Consider the following 21214-nt stretch of genomic DNA (forward strand, 5'->3'; position numbering starts at 1 on the left):
CACCGACCCCCTCAGTGCATTGCATGCACTGTCTTCACTAACACCCCTCAAGCACTTCCTGCTCCTTGAACTGCGAAATAAGGTTGTTGCTGCCTCAAGACAAGGATACGAAATTGTATTTTGCTGGATTCCCAGCCACGTGGGCATTCCGGGCAATGAGGCAGCAGATCGCGCAGCAAGTACTTGTGTAAAACGAACAGTTGACCTCCACAGCATTCCTTATGCAGACTACAAAGGCCTTCTCAGGCATCACGTTAAGTGCAAATGGCAAGCTGAATGGGACCAAGAAACCGGCAACAAGTTGCACATGATCAAACCTCATTCGAGCGAATGGCAGAGTGCACGCCACCAGGAACGCTTTTTTGAGGTTGTCCTTTGCCGGCTCGGGATTGGGCACACTCATCTGACTCATGGCTACCTCCTTTGTGGGGAAGATGCCCCCACTTGTGAGCAGTGTGACATTGCCTTAAGCATTCTTCATATTCTAGTTGAATGTCCTGCTTATCATGAAGAACGGCTTTTGTATTTTTCGCAACTGTATCAAGAACAAGTCCCACTACACCCAGCTCTGCTCTTAAGTGATGATTCTCTTGTGACAGATACCAATGTTTTCAAATTTTTAGATAGTATCGGCCTTCTACACCGATTTTAGCTTTCTTAACCTACAGATCATGCCCATCACCCTTTTACCTTTTGGTACCCCATCACCATCTTTTATCTAATCACTGGCTACTAAAGCCTCTTTTTTCTCTCGAAACCTTTTCCAGCAATAGTCTCTTTTTGGACGCTCTATGGCCTTAGTAGCTTTTGCGCCATAAACACCAAATCAACCAACCAACCAACCAACCAGAGCTCGTTTCCGCAAGCATTGCTTCTCCGCAGTGCACCAGTGCTTGGTAAAAAGCGCGCTCAACGGGCTCACCCGTAGCAATCAACACTTCGAAAAACGCGATTAGTGCAGTTCTTCTCAAAGCAAATATTGAATAGTGTATTATTCGAAACTACCATTCGAAATTTCGAATATCCGCACAGCATGCATTTATTCAAACTTAAGACGAGCCAGCGATCGAGCAATCGAACCGTCGATGGCCAAGATGGCCGTATAGATGCCACCAGGGTGACTCCGAAAGCAAAAAAGCGGAGTAGGCATTGCTTTCTCTGCCCCTAAATAAGCACCCCATTCGTACATACCGACTTCCGTCGTGGACAGCCGCTCGCCATGCTTGTGTATTTCACTGGCGCCAAAAACTATGCCAATAACCATGGGCGTACCAACCAGGAAAGGGGGGGGGGCGAGGGGTGCGCTTGCCCCCCCAGTTGAGTGGGGGGGCGAGGTATGTGCTTTGCCCCCCCCCCCCATGAAACAGCCGCCACTGGGCAGGGCGAACAATGACTGGCGGCGCCCAAGGGATACCAAGGGCACCGCCCCCCGGCCCTGGGGGGAGGGGGGTTCTGGTTTGCACCCCGCCTCACTCAAAAACAAGTTTGTATGCCGCTGCCAATAACTAACCATCTGCATCCAAACCAATGGAGAGAATGGTGGACACTGTTTGTCAACATGGTGGAATGCGACTTACTGGAAGTGAAAAAGCCTTTTGTGGAACTGCCCTTTATAAAGTGTTTTAGAAGGTCCGATCCACCCACTGGTGCATAACGATTGACCGATCAGTGCTTAGTATGTGGATTATTGTTTAGGGGACCTGTAGGTTTTTGCTGTGCTCTATTGTATCGACGCAATGCTGAAACTGGGAAGGACTCCTCGGCCGTCAATCGAGAGTCTGACACAAGCTCATTCGCAGATTTTGAAAAGTCTGGGTTCCGTAAATATTTTGGAGGCACAAAATATTGCTGTTGGGAGTGGTGTGCTATGTATCCGTTACTGCGGGATCATATTTTCACCATATTTTTTTGGAGTCCCCAATTTTGCGGAAATTAGACCCTCGCGAAAATGAAGTCGTCTACGTTATATTTGTTTACTCATTGAGCAAGAGGTTGCAGGATCCCGGAGAAAAGCTCACCACAAAATTGGCGGATGCGAAGAAAAGCTCGCTGGGCATTGAGCGCATGCAAAGAAAAGCTCACCGCCCATTGAGTGCATGAAAAGAAAAGCTCATTGATTTTTTTCTTTTTATATGGAGGCTGTTGGATTATGTGTAACATATATCAATTTATTATCATTGAAATTCGTTCGCTTTGTAAAAAAAAAGTTCCTTTTTTGTAATATTTATTAAGCTTATTGTGCATATTGCTTCCAAATTAATAATGGCGAGAGTTTTTTTCTGTAGTATACTCTCCAGTCAGTGAAAGCCTAACTGAAAACTTTATGGACTTGAAGAACAGGAAAATGTTTAAAAGCTTAATGATCTCTGCCTAAAACCTTAAAAGCAAAACTGCAAATGCCAAAAGTGCACATGCAAGTGGTGCATGAAATTATCTTTGAAGCTTTTGTTAACCTTTGAAAACAGGAGAGGACTGTCGGTGGGATATCGAGGTTTCTTCCTTCCACAGACATGCACGTTTTCTAGCCGTTCATGCTGGTGTTTCCATACATTGCCTTTGTGTGATAGCGCACTTCTACAGCTAGACACCCCCATTTTCAGAGTGCACACTGTCACCGTTGTTACTCATGACCTATATAAGAACTAGTCTTCTGTAAGGTAGCGAATTGGGCGAGTTGGTAATCGTTATACATGATGAAAACCACTCAAACGACGAAGACAGAGGGAAGACAAACACGACAGGACGAAGCTGTTCTCTCAACTAATGTTTTATTAATTAAAATTAACCGACTCTGATTACATCAACAAACACCTACTTACCTATCGTGCCCCATACAGTCTTTAGAGCTGATATTGTTCTTATTTTTACACACACTACAGTGCACTATAGCAATTAACACTCACTCCTTTCACACGAAAAATAAAGCAAAATTCAAACAAACCGCACTGTTTGTTTGAATTTTCCTTTATTTTTCGTGTGAAAGGAGTGAGTGTTATTTGCTATAGTGTGCTGTAGCGTGTGTAAAAATTAGCAACCAACTCGCCCAAGCTGCTACGAATTGTTCACACACCTCTACATATTCGCAAAAAAGATACCTCTTTACTTGACAAAGCTACGACGGCGCACTGTCAAGCTGTAAATTGTCTTTTTTACGGGTGTGCCATATTCTGATTTTATACTTGCGGAGTCATTAATATACAGAATAGGGAATTGCTAATTTCTGGGGAGTGTAATTATGCCCAATGAACTTCAAGAATATTACAAAAAGAGGACAGTTATTTAAATAAATGACAAATTCTAATTGTGTTAAATTGTCACATGTGACGCACAATCCGCTAAGCTAAGAAAAAGAATAAAAAAATATGAGCTGTTCTTTGCATCAGCTCAAAAGCCGCTGAGCTTTTCTCCGCATCTGCCGGTTTTGCGGTGAGCTTTTCTCCACTGCCCGAGGTTGCAACCGTGGAGGTCTGTTACCGTATCCTATTGTGATTTCTGAAAATATGATTTTACTAATGCGAGATCTCTAATTTTTTCGCAGTCCCCTCTTACCAGGAGGTTTTCTCTTTTAAGGCGAAAGCATTACTGTCCTATTACACAAAAAAGTGGTGGCGTTGTGTCCGAAAGATGGTCACATCAATACGTAAGTCAAGCACACACCTCAGAAGTAATTGAAACAAAGAAGAGCACAGCAACGCAGATGCTTCGTCACGGAGGCCTGCGAGGGCAATCAAGGTCAAAGCGGACAAGCCTCAGAAATAGAACACAACAAAAAGCACAGAAACGCGGATACTTCGTCACGAAAGCATGCGAGGGCAATCAAGGTCAAAGCAGACAAGCCTCAGAAATAGAACACAACAAAAAGCACAGCAACGCGGATACTTCGTCACGGAAGCCTGCAAGGGCGATCAAGGTCAAAGCGGACAAGCCTGAGCAGAAATAGAACACAACAAAAAGCACAGCAACGCGAATGCTTAGTCACGGAAGCATGCGAGGGCGATCAAGGTCAAAGCAGACAAGCCTCAGAAATCGAACACAACAAAAAGCACAGCAACGCAAATATTTCGTCACGAAAGCATGCGAGGGCGATCAAGGTCAAAGCGGACAAGCCTCAGAAATAGAACACAACAAAAAGCACAGCAACGCGAATGCTTCGTCACGGAAGCATGCGAGGGCGATCAAGGTCAAAGCGGACAAGCCTCAGAAAAAGAACACAACAAAAAGCACAACAACTCGGATACTTCGTCACGGAAGCATGCGAGGGCGATCAAGGTCAAAGCAGACAAGCCTCAGAAATAGAACACAACAAAAAGCACAGCAACGCGAATGCTTCGTCACGAAAGCATGCGAGGGCGATCAAGGTCAAAACGGACAAGCCTCAGAAATAGAACACAACAAAAAGCACAACAACGCGGATACTTCATCACGAAAGCATGCGAGGGCGATCAAGGTCAAAGCGGACAAGCCTCAGAAATAGAACACAACAAAAAGCACAAAAATGCGGATACTTCGTCACGGAAGCATGCGAGGGCGATCAAGGTCAAAGCAGACAAGCCTCAGAAATAGAACACAACAAAAAGCACAGCAACGCGAATGCTTCGTCACGGAAGCATGCGAGGGCGATCAAGGTCAAAGCGGACAAGCCTCAGAAGTAGAACACAACAAAAAGCACAACAACTCGGATACTTCGTCACGGAAGCATGCGAGGGCGATCAAGGTCAAAGCAGACAAGCCTCAGAAATAGAACACAACAAAAAGCACAGCAACGCGAATGCTTCGTCACGAAAGCATGCGAGGGTGATCAAGGTCAAAGCGGACAAGCCTCAGAAATAGAACACAACAAAAAGCACAGCAACGCGAATGCTTCGTCACGGAAGCATGCAAGGGCGATCGTGCTCAAAGCAGACAAGCCTCAGAAATAGAACACAACAAAAAGCACAGCAACGCGGATATTTCGTCACGAAAGCATGCGAGGGCGATCAAGGTCAAAGTGGACAAGCCTCAGAAATAGAACACAACAAAAAGCACAGCAACGCGAATGCTTCGTCACGGAAGCATGCAAGGGCGATCAAGGTCAAAGCGGACAAGCCTCAGAAATAGAACACAACAAAAAGCACAACAACGCGGATACTTCGTCACGGAAGCATGCGAGGGCGATCAAGGTCACAGCAGACAAGCCTCAGAAATAGAACACAACAAAAAGCACAGCAACGCGAATGCTTCGTCACGGAAGCATGCGAGGGCGATCAAGGTCAAAGCGGACAAGCCTCAGAAATAGAACACAAAAAAAAGCACAGCAACGCGAATGCTTCGTCACGGAAGCATGCGAGGGCGATCAAGGTCAAAGCAGACAAGCCTCAGAAATAGAACACAACAAAAAGCACAGCAACGCAAATGCTTCGTCACGGAAGCATGCGAGGGCGATCAAGGTCAAAACGGACAAGCCTCAGAAATAGAACACAACAAAAAGCACAACAACGCGGATACTTCATCACGAAAGCATGCGAGGGCGATCAAGGTCAAAGCGGACAAGCCTCAGAAAAAGAACACAACAAAAAGCACAGCAACGCGAATGCTTCGTCACGGAAGCATGCGAGGGCGATCAAGGTCAAAGCGGACAAGCCTCAGAAATAGAACACAACAAAAAGCACAGCAACGCGAAGGCTTCGTCACGGAAGCATGCGAGGGCGATCAAGGTCAAAGCGGACAAGCCTCAGAAACAGAACACAACAAAAAGCACAGCAACGCGAAGGCTTCGTCACGGAAGCATGCGAGGGCGATCAAGGTCAAAGCGGACAAGCCTCAGAAATAGAACACAACAAAAAGCACAACAACGCGGATACTTCGTCACGGAAGCATGCGAGGGCGATCAAGGTCAAAGCACACAAGCCTCAGAAATAGAACACAACAAAAAGCACAGCAACGCGAATGCTTCGTCACGAAAGCATGCGAGGGTGATCAAGGTCAAAGCAGACAAGCCTCAGAAATAGAACACAACAAAAAGCACAGCAACGCGAATGCTTCGTCACGAAAGCATGTGAGGGCGATCAAGGTCAAAGCGGACAAGCCTCAGAAATAGAACATAACAAAAAGCACAGCAACGCGAATGCTTCGTCACGGAAGCATGCGAGGGCGATCAAGGTCAAAGCAGACAAGCCTCAGAAATAGAACACAACAAAAAGCACAGCAACGCAAATATTTCGTCACGGAAGCATGCGAGGGCGATCAAGGTCAAAGCGGACAAGCCTCAGAAATAGAACACAACAAAAAGCACAGCAACGCGAATGCTTCGTCACGAAAGCATGCGAGGGCGATCAAGGTCAAAGCGGACAAGCCTCAGAAATAGAACACAACAAAAAACACAGCAACGCGAATGCTTCGTCACGGAAGCATGCGAGGGCGATCAAGGTCAAAACGGACAAGCCTCAGAAATAGAACACAACAAAAAGCACAACAACGCGGATACTTCGTCACGAAAGCATGAGAGGGCGATCAAGGTCAAAGCAGACAAGCCTCAGAAATAGAACACAACAAAAAGCACAGCAACGCGAATGCTTCGTCACGAAAGCATGCGAGGGCGATCAAGGTCAAAGCGGACAAGCCTCAGAATAGAACACAACAAAAAGCACAGCAACGCGAATGCTTCGTCACGGAAGCATGCGAGGGCGATCAAGGTCAAAGCGGACAAGCCTCAGAAATAGAACACAACAAAAAGCACAACGCAGATACTTCGTCACGGAAGCATGCGAGGGCGATCAAGGTCAAAGCAGACAAGCCTCAGAAATAGAACACAACAAAAAGCACAGCAACGCGGATACTTCGTCACGGAAGCATGCGAGGGCAATCAAGGTCAAAGCGGACAAGTCTCAGAAATAGAACACAACAAAAAGCACAACACCGCGGATACTTCGTCACGGAAGCATGCGAGGGCGATCAAGGTCAAAGCGGACAAGCCTCAGAAATAGAACACAACAAAAAGCACAACGCGGATACTTCGTCACGGAAGCATGCGAGGGCGATCAAGGTCAAGGCAGACAAGCCTCAGAAATAGAACACAACAAAAAGCACAGCAACGCGAATGCTTTGTCACGGAAGCCTGCGAGGGCGATCAAGGTCAAAGCGGACAAGCCTGAGCAGAAATAGAACACAACAAAAAGCACAGCAACGCGGATGCTTCGTCACGGAAGCCTGTGAGGGCGATCAAGGTCAAAGCGGACAAGCCTTAGAAATAGAACAAAAAGCACAGCAACGCGGATGCTTCGTCACAGAAGCCGCAGTGAAGCCGGCGGGGTTCGCCACGCCTGCGCAGTGGGGGAGCGTGACGTCACCGCCGGAGCGCCGTTTGGAAAAGGAAGACTTGGCGCGCTGCTTGTAGAAATTCGCTGCATGTAGAACGTGCGTGCCAAGCTTCACTGCGCTGTACTGGTGTGCTCGAAGAAGCTGTAGAGGGCGCAACCCTTGCGTACGTGATTGCCGCAGGCAACCCTGTGCCACCGCAGGGCGGCATCGTCTGTTATTTTCGAGAGAATAAAGTTACTCCTTGTTCTGGGCACGAACGTGTTGACGCGTTCTCCACAGAAGCGGTTGTACCAGGGGAGCATCTCGGTTAGCTCGACGTGGTAGGAAACTTATTCAGCCACAATAAGTTAACCCCCAAATCAGTGGTGGAATTGCTGCGCCGTTTGCGCCAGAAGGAATAACCTGCTACATGCTGCTACAAAGGCTATATCTGTGCACAATTCGTGCCACGTCTGTGCCAAAAGGGAGTTTTTCTTGAAAAGGAAACTGAAATTGGCACGTGGCATTGTTGGAGATGCTACTAAATATAAAAAAGTACAGTTTTTACAGCGAAGCTGTTTATGGCTAGGGTTCCGTGGATTTTTCATGTGCATCGACAAAAACTCTACCGTTGCGCCGCAGCACACGCACGCCTTCCCCGTATAAAAGATTCAATGTAAATAACCAAAATAAAGCGTTGACGAACGCGCGTGCAAGATGCCATTTGTTTTAGGCTTTTGCTTTAAAACAATTACCTCTGTAGACGCCGGAGCCGCACGAGTAATTTGAATTAACCAAAATAAAGCGCTGACGAACGCCGTCCAGGAAGCCATTTGCTTTAGGCTTTTGCTTTAGAACAGTTACTGCATGCAGACGCCGGCACGTGCGGCGCGTGGAACACCATTCCCTGCATTCTCCTTGATGCTCGGCTAATTTAGCAATCGGTCTATTCAGTGGATTAGTTATCTATAGGCACACTTTTCAAGATCAGTGGACTCTCAGGTAAATAATAACGGTTTCTCCAAGATTTGCCGCTGTGCGACCCGCGTCGACCATGTCTACACTTGTACCGCCCTCTAGCTTTGTCGTTGTTCCAAGCACTTGCGTGCCTAGTTTCCTTTCATTTCGCTCTCCCGGGGTGGCGGTCCCGTCGCAGGTGTCTAGTGTCCTCCGGCTCCTCGATAGTCGTCCACGCGAAATAATGGATGCCACCGATCAAGACAGTAAATGTGTCTGCGTACCTTTCGTCACGATGGCCACCGATGAAGACAATAAATGTGTTTGTACATTTGTTGAAAATTCTGCGTCACGTCTGTGTCGCATGCTAAACACCTTCACAGAGTGGAATGGCTCATTTTTTTATGTTTAAGCATTATGTGCGAAGAATAGGGTTGCGCGAATATTCAAATAGTAGTTTCATATAATATGCTATTTGATATTCGCTTCAAAATTAACTGCGATGTTCGTACTTTTCGAAGTGTTGATCGCGGCGGGTTAGCCTCCTTGAGTGCGCTTCTCCTCAAGCACCAGGGCACTGTGGAGAGGCAATACCCGCGGAGCTAACACAGCGACCTCGCGACTCGCTTCGCCGCAGCGCAGCCGCGCGCTTAGGCGAAGAACACATTTTCAAGGCGGTATAATGCACGCGCGCTCCTAATGTATTAAGAAAAAGGAAACTTTGTGATTGTTGATATTTACATTGCAGTAAAATCTTCAAAATTTAACTTGCATAATGCAACAGTATATGTTAGGCAGCAATGTTTAACAACCCGTGTTATTTTTTTTTAGTTCAGAATTGAAGAAAATATTTGCCCATACAGCAAGAATATTTATAAATCACCTCAATTAGGTATGGCTGGGCTCCTTTTTAATTGTATGTAAAATCTGTCATTTACAATTGCCATCTCAATGTAGGTACGGTAAGCAAATATTATCTGCTTGTAGCTACTACAAAGCAGACAGCTGCCTGGGACACATTCAACATGAAAGTGTCCGTTTGATGTCGAGCTCATGACAATGACGTCACCCTGACACAAACCCTAGACGCCATCGGTACTCCTAATACATTAATTGAGACATCTGCCAAATTACCTGCATATGAATGTTCAATAAAAAAAAAAATCTCCGTAGATATGACACTTTAGTAAACCAACACTCCAACAACTGCATTTTTTTTCCACAAACTAATTTTCAAAGAGATTGTATAAAATTTTCTGACATGAAAGCTCAAAATTATCTGCTCCAAGAATGGGAATCTCTGCTCCAAAACCTGTTGTCCCCTGCTTCAGGAGCTGCTCCTAATCGCCACTTGTAAGTTCCACCGCTGCCAAATTCAGAGAAAAATGGAAAAAAATGTGACCTGTATTCTAATACAGTACTGGTGTTTTACCACACTTTAACGGATGACATGCTATGCAAAAAAGATTTGTGGTTTCAATTTGATGTCGGATCGAACCGTCGTATGCCAAATAGAATTATATGAGGAATGCAGTGGAACTCCAATCTTGGCCTTCCGAGCGTGCAACGACGTGTCACCGTTACCACACCCTCCTTTCGCACCGTTTCTTTTATTTTTCCTCGTTGCTTTTGAAGTTTTTGTAGCTGCTTAAGCCTTCTTGAAGCATCTCAAAGCCCTCCCTCCTGCTTTGTCAGTTGCACGGTGCAGGTATTTGTCAGCTGGTCATGCTTCAGTCACTTTTTTCACAGCTAAATCAGAGTTAGCTTCACCGGAACGGAATTCGGCAATTAAAGTGGGACGTTTCTGCAGTGTACGGCAGAACGAGTTGGGTTGCTTGGCTCGACTGACGAGAGAAAGCTTGGGGAACCTTATAAATGCCCCCAAATCCAACCGAAAACGCATTCGCCAGGAAGCCACAGCGAGCGATTGCTGGAGAAGAAGTTTTATTGTCGTATTAACATCAACATAGCTGTACAACAATCCTCTCTGGGCTTGGACACGATAACCCGCAGAGAGCCGAATCTCTACCTGGGGCTGCTCTTCTCTCCATGTACAAAAAAAAAAAAGGATATGGAGCGGTACGCACAATCTGCTATCTCACCGTTAGACTAATGGGGAAAAGGGGGGGGGGGGCACGATTGAGGGAGGGGAAAAAGGTTATGTCCCTGTAATAGTGTTATTACTAGCAGTTATTGTGTTGACGAACAAAGAAATAAAAGGGGGTCCAAGCCAAAGGCTTAAAACTTACTTACGAAGAAGCTTCATCTAAAAAACAAACTCGTACACGTGCACACACACACAAGAATGAGCACTGTATGTTCGCTGGAGCAGCACGTGACATCTTTGAACAAACGAGCAAAACAACGCTGGCGCATAAAGGTTCTTAAAAAAGAAAAAAAAGCAACGGTACTTGCAACGGTTTTTGAAGAACAGAGGGGAATTTTTAACAGCGGTTCGGGGAAACGTAGGTGTACCATAAACTGTCTTCTAACAACGCAACATATTTTAAACTCGGTTCAATAAATATGTTTCTCTTTGATAGCAACTGATTTCCTAAGTTTCCTTTTTCTGTTCCATAGACGCTGACAGGACGAGAACATTGGGCACCTCTTTCGATGCTCGGCTTCCAGCATGCACTTCTGGCCTTCCGCAGCGCTTCTGAAGCATTACCGAAGGTGGGAAGCTTGCACTGGGGGCGGGACAACTGAAGCTCCTCCATGTCATTCTCATCCTGTCCGCAACCACAAAAATCTTTATGGGTAAAAAAAAAGATAGCTGCCAAAAATAAGAAAAAAAAGGGGGCATTTGAACACATCCCTAATTCGGAATGTCCTCGACATTTTTTTTTTGTAGCATTTTCACGTTGTATTGCATGTCGTAAGTATTTCGGCTGCACCCACGTTTGCGCAAGTACACACGCGCCATGCAGAAAGATTTCGTCAAACAAAGGCACCTCAGTTTATTTTTTTACCCCTCTGTCCGTTTTGACCGCGGGTTGTCCCTTCTACGAACTAAAACGACAGACACTTACGTAAAGCTAAAACTGGCATCGAAGCAAGACCCGCCTTGCAACCTTGTACACATATTGCGCCGCATCACGGGCGGCTCTAGAATGATGCTCTTTGGCGCTGAATACGAGACGATGCAGGGGCCTGCTAGCGATTCTTTGAAGTTGTTAAGGGACTGCAGCATCTGTGAAAAGTTGCAACACATTTTGTTTTAAACTTCCATTGCTTTACCCGAAGCTCTTTTAACAATGAAAACTGTCTATCGCTGCAATAGAAGTTTTTGATGTACTGCGGCGTCTGCCCAAGACTTGCAGCACTCCTTATTTCTTTCGCAATTGCAAACTTTACAGTACTATCATGCAGTAAAAAAATCAATTTTTACGTCGTCGTTTTCTTTCTCAAAACTCGTCCAAACCCAACGAATTCAGTCTGTCGCATATACAGGCTTACCTAAGAGCCGCACAATGTCGGGTCTTTTTTTTTTGTCTTCGCCGAATTGAATCGGCCACAAGCGCGCAAATTGGCTAAATTACAAAAGCGAACCAAACTGAAATTCCCGCAAAACGCCAACCTCGAAACGCTGGCATCCTTTGTGCAATTATTACTGACAGTATGGAAGCCACATCAAATTACGGGCAAACTTCGGAAAACGGGCAAAGGAAGAGCGTAGACATTAATGAGAATAGCTCGGTGATTATGGTGGCAGAGGGAAGGCGAACTAAAGTACACTATGACTGACAAAGAATACAGTTACTACAATAAAAAAGAAAAAGGGACCATAACAGACTACGTACAGGGTTGGGAGGGACGCACCCCAGTATGGATGCAACGTTGTGAGCAGAGGTTTGTCTCTGGTGGGGCTGCTTGCAATGCCTGTCAATATTACCGGGATGAGGAAAGGGAAGCTGAAAAACGTCTGTCACAGTTCTGTACAGAGACACAGACACAAAACTGTCCTCCCGCTATCGTTGTGTGAGCTTCGCGCCCCGGACAAACCTAACAGCCCTCTCGGTTTCAAGAAAAAAAGGTTTGAATCCCACGTCGTCCAGCCAACGGTAAAGCGGTCATCAAACAGCCGCGTTTCATTATTGTCGACGGAAAACTCGATCAACTAGGGAGCTCTGAAAGCAACTGTAAAACCTCGGATATATTGATTGCTATGCACAACACAAGCACACACATACATGTACAAAAACAAACAAAAAAACGGCACGACGGAACCGACGTACAGCAGTCCACACTGTCAATAGAAGCGAGAGCACCTGTCGCAGCGAACCGGATAAACACTGACACGAAAGAACGCTCAGTCATCGCTCGTTCCTTTGTGGCGTTTGTATCTAAGGCTAAGCCTTGCTCCGCTTAACGGTGTGGACGACTGTACTTGACGTCGGAAACGGTGAGATAAAGAAAACTGGGTACCGTGTTGAAACGCACGCACTCTCGGTATGAAAAAGCATTTGGCCCGTTCAAACTCCACAAGCCGAGCACGTTTTTTTTTTCCCCCCCGAGAGGAAAGCATCCCAAGCCGCCTCGGATTCGCAAGATCGGCACTTCCGTCTTTAAGAGACGATCGACAAAAAGGGGAGGAAAAGGGGGCGTCAAGACGATTGGCTGGGAGCAAAACCCCTTGGGATATCTTTTCTCCTGACTCGGACTAGGTAAATCGAGATAATCGTGCGACTCCACTCGTTTTCACCTCAAGAACCCGTAGTAAAAGAGACTGATATCCCCTTCTATGTATGGAATTGAGATATGTGCAGGTGCATTTTAGATTAGAGATACGTCGTCAAGACGTACACATTCAAACGCCTAAAGTGTTGTTTCTCCCTCCGACAACCAAATCTCGTAAGAACTACTTTGCGCAGTGTACGAACAATGTGCAAAACTTGCTTTTTTTCTTGAGGTGAAGACGAGTGTGTAGTCATTATTTCATTACACGGTCGGTAAAAAACAAGCGAGTTTTGTACACGATAAACACCAAATGAAATAAAAATCTTCTCTTCATTGCAGACGAGGATCAAATGGTAGCATCTACAGGCGAGCTGATATGACCACGAGAACTGTAAATGAAATCAAAAGGGAAAAAACAACGATGCTGTACAAAATGCGGCAAACAATCGTAGACGTTGGCCGGGGGACCTTTAATAAATAGATAAAACTTTTCCAGCGCCAGTGGTTGGCGGAGGAGCGCAGACGATGCTGTTTGCCATTGAAGCGGTGCGTGGCCGGGGATAAAAATAATCACTAAACAAAAGACGCAGAAGGGAAGGCACAAAAGAAAGACATTTTGGCAAGCGCTGCGTCAATGAAACAGCAACGGGAATGCTTGCTTACGAAAACAATATAAATCGGTGAAAAAAGACAGCACATAGGTATAGTACAACATCAATATAACAACAACTTAGGCGCAGTTTAGAAACAGAGTCAAAAGAGCCAATAAAAAAAAAAGGGGAAACAAATAATAATAAAAACGAGCTTTGAAGTGCAGCCAGGGTTGCGACACCGCCACGCGGTTCCACCGCAGCTCGATTGCGTCAGCGAGCACGGTTCATAGAATCGTAGAAAGACAACACGATAGTAACTAGCAGACGCGCACCGACACGACTAGAAGTCTCTCTTTTGCCGCTCATGACGCGGGCCTCCTTCCGACGCGTTGTGGCAATCGCCCGCGTTGCAGCACGTAGGGTTCACTGCACAGCCGGCACATCCGTCGCAGCCACGGCGATCGACGTCTCACAAGTCGAGAGGACGCAGTCGAGAATTACGATGCAGCTGCCGCGACCTCACGCCGATGCAGCCTCGCCGTCTCGCAAACACCTCAAAGAGTTAAACCGGTACGAGAAACGGGCACGGGACTCTTCAATCTGGTGCCGACGCAACTGAAGCGGCGCTCTTAGAATCGTGCAATGCGGTCCTCGGATTGAGTTCTAAGGTGAACTGGACACACCTTGCCGACAGCATTCTCGGGAAGCACAAGACGGCAACGAATCTCGTCGACCCCGTAGTCCTGGTTTTTTTGGTTTCGATCTGCTCTCTAAACTCGGTCAACTTCGAGGCATGGGATGCAACGCAGTCGCACGTGGACGCCATCTCGCGAAGGGCACGTTGTCGTCAGCAGACGAAACGCCGGTCGAGCCCGCACTCTCGCACCGACGCGCTCCGCGGCTGCTTTCGAGTCCCGATCCGACGCAACCCTGTGGCACCACGGAAGAAGCGCCGAGGTCCCTGTAGTCTTGTTCCCCAAACAATATGTCCTCAAAATGGTAGGTCCCTTGCGTCCTCCAATGGCGGCCCCCTTCCCGCTTCGGCAGCCGGGCACTGCTCATCGTCGTCCATAGCCATGCGTGTGTCGTGTCTCAGGAACGACAAGAACGCCTGCCCCTCTCTGCACTGTGCCGAGGACTCCTCGTAGAGGTGGCCGTCCCCCTCGGAAGCACGTGACGACCGTACGATTGCCGCTATTGGCCGGGAAGTTGCAGTGGACCGCAGAGAGCGGACGCTCGGCCCCTCCCTCCGTCGTCTGCTTGCATAATGGCCGGTGCATCCTTCGTCGGTCGCACGTTCATCCCTGCAAAGAGACGAAGCGCACGACTGGTCACTGGCTTGAAAGTGTCGGCAATGACGGTCGGACGCAACACCGCCAGCACTATTGCCTGCCACAGGTCTAGAGGCAGGGCAAGTTCTGCCCAGAAAACTCTCTGGTTGCAATGATTGGCGGTGTTACATTATAAGAATAATATCGATATAGATGTGGATCGATATAGATTACTGTAACCATACAGTAATCCCTCGTTATAACAAAGTCAACAGGACGGCAAAAAAAATTCAATAAAGCGGTACAGTCAAATCTTGTTATTTCCAACTTGAGGGGGACTGAAAATTTGTTTGAAAAAAAAGCACCGGGGGTTTTCTCCCATAGAGACGCATAGGATGGGACCAGCATGTTAGTTTGAATTACCCGCAAGTTTAAAATAAGAGTTTGAATTAATGAGAGTCGACTGTAATTTGAAAACAGCGACAGAGTCCAAAAAAAACAGTGCCAGGAGCCTTGAAGATGGACGGGAACAGTGTGTACAATATTTAATCAAACAAACCTTGGTTGTGAACATCTAGCTTTACCGAGTAAAAAAAAAATAATTAATTGGAGTTTGCCGATAATTCCATCCGGGCATCAAATCTCCTTGAACTGCTCCACGCATTGCAAGAACACTGTCACTATTGCAGCACTCCACTTTGTTTCGAAGCAGCCAAAAAATGTTTAATGTCTCCGCGGTTGTCGGCGTTTCCCAAGGTTCCATCGTCACTTCGTGTTTACCCTGGCCACACGCAAGGTCTACAACAACAGGAACGTCCGCATCAACAAGCGAGGACAAATCAGTTATCCTAGGTGGCTTTGCCAACGCGTTTTCACGCACTCCATAGTTGCAGCTATGGAAATCATGCGTTGGCTAGGCAAGCGTGCTCGCGAGAAAATCTGACGTGCGTGAAGCAGTTGACGATCTTTCATGTTCGGGTCGCGAGTGCACTTTCTCATGCATGAGAGAAACCTCTCAAACCTGTCCAATATACCTTGCTTGTTCCGAAAACGATGGACAGCGTCAAACAGCCGATGCCGGAATGTCTAATTCTTTGGCGATTTCGGCCTTGGGCTGGCCGCTTATGTCAACCTCGCAAGTCTAAGGAACTTTCGGTATATATTCCCTTTGTCCCATACGAAGCACGTGCGCGTGTTGTACGCTCCAGGCGTGTGCGTCGGGAACTCCCGAAGGGATGACCTCCTCCAGGCTCTATCGCTCCCTTGACCCTACTCCGACAGGAGTTGGGCAGCACAAGCCGCAGGCGCCATGAGTAGCGTCGGGACCTCGACGCTGCCCCCAGCCCACGTCCCCGCACCGGCACATTGGCGTCGGAAGCTGCGCTCTGCCCTCCGTCACTCGTTTACTCCGTGTTCGCCGCTCGCCTCGGTGAAGAACAGAGAGAGAACAGGAGGGTCTCTGCACCTCGGCCTTCGTAATAAGTGCGGTCAACTGCCATTACACTTCGAATGGTCTGGTTGAAAATCCGTGCACATCGGTCGGGACCACGTTGAACTTTATTAAAAGCGATAATTCGAAAAAAAGTAACTTCGATACAATGAAGGAAGACTGTATTTGCCATTGAGAAGCTGGAGTCACTGCCAGAATAAGAATGGCATATTTTTCGAACACCTGGCCTAGGCATGAGCTCCATGCCTTTCGCCCAGCCTTGGCTTCATGCACGTGCTCGACCGTGACAACTGAAGCTGAAGCTGGAAAAATCAGCGCCTGTACATAGAATGCTCAAACCTTCACCGAACGTGCACTAAGCAGGTCAGTTTTACCGCGCGAAATTTTAAAGCACAGTTTTCTTCCCGTAAAAAGTAAAAAAAAAATTAAAAGATGTTTAGAAATCTGTATTATGAAATTAGAGCGCAGCTCTTGAGAAGGAGGGGGAGGGCATGCCTTTCCTCCTCTCCTTTTCCCCTCCTCCTCCTCCTCCCACAGATTCCCCTCTAAATTTAGCTGGAAAACTGACACCACATGACCCCAACATAAATTCAGTTTCCGGGCTAAATATAGCAGGGAAAATGACGTCACATGACTTTGTGTCACATTATACATGAACAAAATCAATTTCTCCGCTAGACTAAGCGGGAAAATTGACATCAGATGACCTCAACACCAATTCAGTTTCCCCGCTAAATTTAGCAGGAAAAATGATGTCAGATGACTGTGTCACGTCACCCATGAACAAATTCAGTTTCTACACTAGATTTAGCTAGAAAATTGACGTCACACGACCTCAACATCAATTCAATTTACCACTAAATTTAGCAAGCCGGTTACGCCGACTTGGAAGGCAATGCCGCGAAACACGGAAACGGGCACCCAAGAGCTGCATTCTAAAAATACTTACCAAAGGCCACGTTGGGCGCATTCGCAGACGACCGAGCTACCGAGGCCGTTCACTTGTGGCGCCATCTACCGACAGTGCAGCAAGCAGACGACAGTTGGCCGCCTACTAGCTGCGCTCATTGGAAGACGGCACCACGAGTCAATAGCGTCGGTAACTCTATCATCTGTGAACGTGCCTAACGTGGACCTCCGCAAGCTTTTTGCTGTCACTTTTCTTTAGAAAGAGAACTACGCCTTAAGATCTCACAAAGTAATGCTGACCTGCTTGGTGCACACAGCGTAAAAGTTTGAGCTTTCTTTGTGAAGACGCAGCATCGTTTTATGGTGTCAGGTCTGCTTCGGGATGCCCTATATATTGTATCATATTCATTGGGTGCATTCTTCCCCTGTGTGTACGATTAAAGCAGGTGTGTAATAGATGCCCGCTTCCTCGGTTCCAAACCGAGCCACGGATGCGTAGGATTCGCTCAGAATGGCCGAAAAGAGGAAACTCACGTCGATCAGGGCGCCCTCCCGCCGCAGCAGTGCTCCCGTGGCGGCGTCGCTCGTCCGCTATAAGTAGATCTTCTTCACCTTCTGCAGGGGCTTGTTGTCGGCCGAACTGTTGGCGTTCTTGCCGTTCTTGGGCGGCACGTTCAGCACCAGGTTGATCGGCTTGGCGTTGTTGTGGTGGTGGTGGTGGGCCGCCGCAAGGAAGCCCTCTGCGTGGGGGTCCCCGCCACCCCCCCGGTCCAGGTAGTGCGAGTAGTCGTCCGCCGGGCATGCGTCGTCTGCCTCCTCGTCCCCGCGGCAGCGCCGGCTGAAGATGTAGCCGCTGATGAAGCCCACCACCAGTGAGGACACGATGCTGGTTGTCACTGCGATGGCCAGCGTCTCCGCCGTGTAGAACTGCGACGACGCCGAGGGGCCCCCCTGGGCGCCGTGCAGCGACGCGCCCGCCACGCCGCCTGCAGAGGAGAAACGACGTGTGCGCGCCTTTTGTTTAGAACAGACTAATTTCGGTTTCAACAGTGGGGCGGCATTTGAGAGCGTGGTGCGGCACTTTTCCTTAGAATGAGGACTGAAGACGGCAGCGACGGAAAGGGTGGTGTCGGGTTGCAATCGCTCTTTTGGCTCGGGTGCTCGCACTTACGTTTTACGCCTCTTGCTCGCACTGCAGCGGGTGCTCGGGCAAGTGCTTGCACTACATTGAACGCTTGCACCATATTACTCAGATTCACCTACATTAATCAAGCTCACACTACCGGGTGTCCCAAATAGTGGCTCTTTAAGACTGGAAAATTTGGTTTCTTTTATGAAATAGTGGATCTTTAAGACCGGAAAATTCGGTTTCTATCGCGCTACGACTTTGTGCAGCGTTGCCCACAGATAGTGCATTTTTTTTTGTAAAATTCGCAGAGCGAGCTTACTTGAGGAAAAAGTAAAGAAAGGAAAAGGAACCCCTATGGAAACGCAGCACAGCCACTGGTCTTCAAACAACACGGCGCCGTTTCGCACGGGAGACAAAAAAGGGCACAGGTGGTCATGACGACAATTGCCGTCAACAAACGAGCATATGGCGCCGACAGCCGGCAACAAATAGCAGATGTTATTTTCGACACAAAAGCGGCGGAAGCTTTTTCGATGTCAGTTGCCAATGCATAATCTTAGCATCCTTACTAACAAAACACATTGAATGGACAGATAATCAATTAAAAAAATGGTTTGTCAAGTTATTTTGACTTTTTTTAGAGTTTTTTTTCTTTTCCGGTTATTTTGACTGTTTTACAGTTCCTTGTTGTTACCACGCCCGTTTTTGGTTCTGCGACTGTCGCCGCCTGCGGAACGTGCGCCGCTTTTGAGTTGAAAAGATTGTCTGCTATTTGACGCCGGCTCTTGGCGCCATATGCTCGTTCCTCGGCGGCAGTTGGCATCGCGACCGCTTGCGCCATCTCGTCTCCCGTGTGAAACGGCGCCGTACTGTTTGAAGACCGGTAGCTTTGCTGAGTTTCCATAGAAGTTAGGCCTTTTCTTTCTTTACTTTTTGCTGGTAAGTTCGCTCTTTGCAAATTTTACAAAAAATATGCACCATCTGAGGGAAACGCTGCACAAAATCCTAGCATGATAGGTTAAGAAATTGAATTTTGCGGTCAATTTAAAGAGCCTGGCTGGTATTTGGGACACCTGGTACATCCCTCACATATATTACGTCGGGTGCTCGCACTATTATTAGTAATAGTTTATTTTCGGTTCATTTTGCAAACATATAAATCTGTCTCACAAAAGCACTTTTGTGCTTTCGTGAGACGGAGTACACCGGAGTACAATTGACCCCCCCCCCCCCCCAAAAAAAAAAAAGAAAAAGAAAAGAAACTACAACAACAAGATTAAGATAAAATACACAAAACGGGGCAGCTGCACCATTGAAGTTACACAATCATTGGCACTGAATGGGGCAAACTATTTCGGAGCAAAACCACAAACACATTTCAAAAAGAACATGACAAAAGCAGAACGAGTTCATGTTACGGCAAATCATAAATGAATCAGCAACACATACTTGGTAATTTATGTGCGCGCACATTGACACCATTTCATTATCTCTCTTTTTGCAATTTTAAACGACGGCAGGTTCTGCAGATTACCCGGTAGTTCATTGAAAAGACATGGTATATAATATTTCCTTAGCCTCTTTCCGTAATTTGTGTGTATTCTCGGAACAATAAATTTTTCATTGCCTCTTGCGGATGGTAGATTTATCCATATTTATGGCACTTGCAGGGACGAGTCCTCCACCCATCCCAGCAGCAGGCCGCACACCTCACATGTTTACAGCTCCTTAACCCTGCCGGTTTCTCGTGAAGCAAAAATTATTCACGGGGAGAGCCCGTCTTCAGGCGTTTACAAATGGACATGCGTGTCAGATGTTAAACACAAATACAGTGTTGTTAGCTATTTTTCAATGAAAAGTTAATGAATGAGGCAGTGGCTGTTCAACCGCCTTCCGCTACACGCGGCATTGCCTTAGTGATGGAAGTGCTGAGCTGATTGTGCCAAATTTTGCCATGAACGAAAGTCTGCTACAATTGGTGCCAAAATGTAATTTTTGCTAAGAATTGTGCCATAAAAAATATGTTTCATTACTGGTTGGCGCTAGTAATATTTAGGGAAGTTGAAGGAAAGGAAACTGACAGAAATACGTGTCTCACGGCATCTCTACCCGCATGTATACTTACTTCCCTTTATTTTAGGTACGAGCAGAGTCGGAGGTGCAAACACATACTAAAAGCTCAAGTCACGGAGCATTTGCTGCACGCTCGATTGGTTCAGCTAATAGAACACAAACAGAAAGATGACAGATTTCACAATGTTAGACTTTTAATGCCGTTTGATTGGTCTCATCAGCTCATGCTGCGCTTTGACTTTAGGTGAAACGAAGTATACAGGGTGTGCGGAGGTACACAAAAAAATTGCAGTGGCTTAGCTCGGCTATGCCAGGATATACGTAGCATGAGCTTAGGTCCAGCTGGTTATTCTTAACTTTCCTGGTTGTCTAGGATTAGCTTGATTATCATGCTTACTGCTTTAACGACACACACACGGTATACGCATTATGTGACAGCAGCAATTTCGCTCTCCTTCTCCATGGCTACACCACACTGGCAAACGCCCCACTATATGTATACCCCCACTGATACCTCTGCACATGCGCACAAAATGAGAGGCGCTATCAAGCGGTACAGCGTCAGACTTGGCTACTGCGCAACGGAGGCGCACAGCTGGGCACGCGGCGGTGCCAGTGCGTCTGCCGCGGCTATGACGTTACTCCTCTGGAAGGCGCAGCACGGCTCTGCACGAGCCACGCGAAACTGCTCAACCTCGGCCAGTGTAGCTCGCGCTACAAAACAAATAATGGCCGAACTTCCGGGGGGCAGTATGTTACTTCCGATTGACTATTGTTTTTGCTTGTCTCTGAGGGCCCCTGGTGAGTAGCGCATACTTTATAAGTATCACTGCCCAGGACTAACTGCGGTACCTCCTGAAATTTAATTACACGGGAT

The 21214-nt window shown here is 47.1% G+C and overlaps 1 protein-coding gene across 3 annotated transcripts in view; it reads right to left on the bottom strand.

Annotated features, from left to right (window-relative positions):
• Nucleotides 1-10159: 10159 nt before the first annotated feature.
• The window catches only part of LOC8036586 (semaphorin-1A), a 205503-nt gene continuing 194448 nt past the window's right edge, over nucleotides 10160-21214 (bottom strand). For all 3 annotated transcript variants that reach the window (XM_029992800.3, XM_029992801.3, XM_029992799.3), the window contains 2 exons: nucleotides 17670-18121; nucleotides 10160-14809 (listed from right to left, as the gene is read on the bottom strand). In XM_029992800.3, the coding sequence (XP_029848660.2) occupies nucleotides 17727-18121 (395 nt within the window). In that variant the 3' untranslated portion in view covers nucleotides 10160-14809; nucleotides 17670-17726. The remainder of the gene's footprint in view (nucleotides 14810-17669; nucleotides 18122-21214) is intronic.

The sequence above is a fragment of the Ixodes scapularis genome, unplaced genomic scaffold, assembly GCF_016920785.2.
Source record: "Ixodes scapularis isolate PalLabHiFi unplaced genomic scaffold, ASM1692078v2 PGA_scaffold11__112_contigs__length_91849675, whole genome shotgun sequence".
NCBI classification, from domain to species: domain Eukaryota; kingdom Metazoa; phylum Arthropoda; class Arachnida; order Ixodida; family Ixodidae; genus Ixodes; species Ixodes scapularis.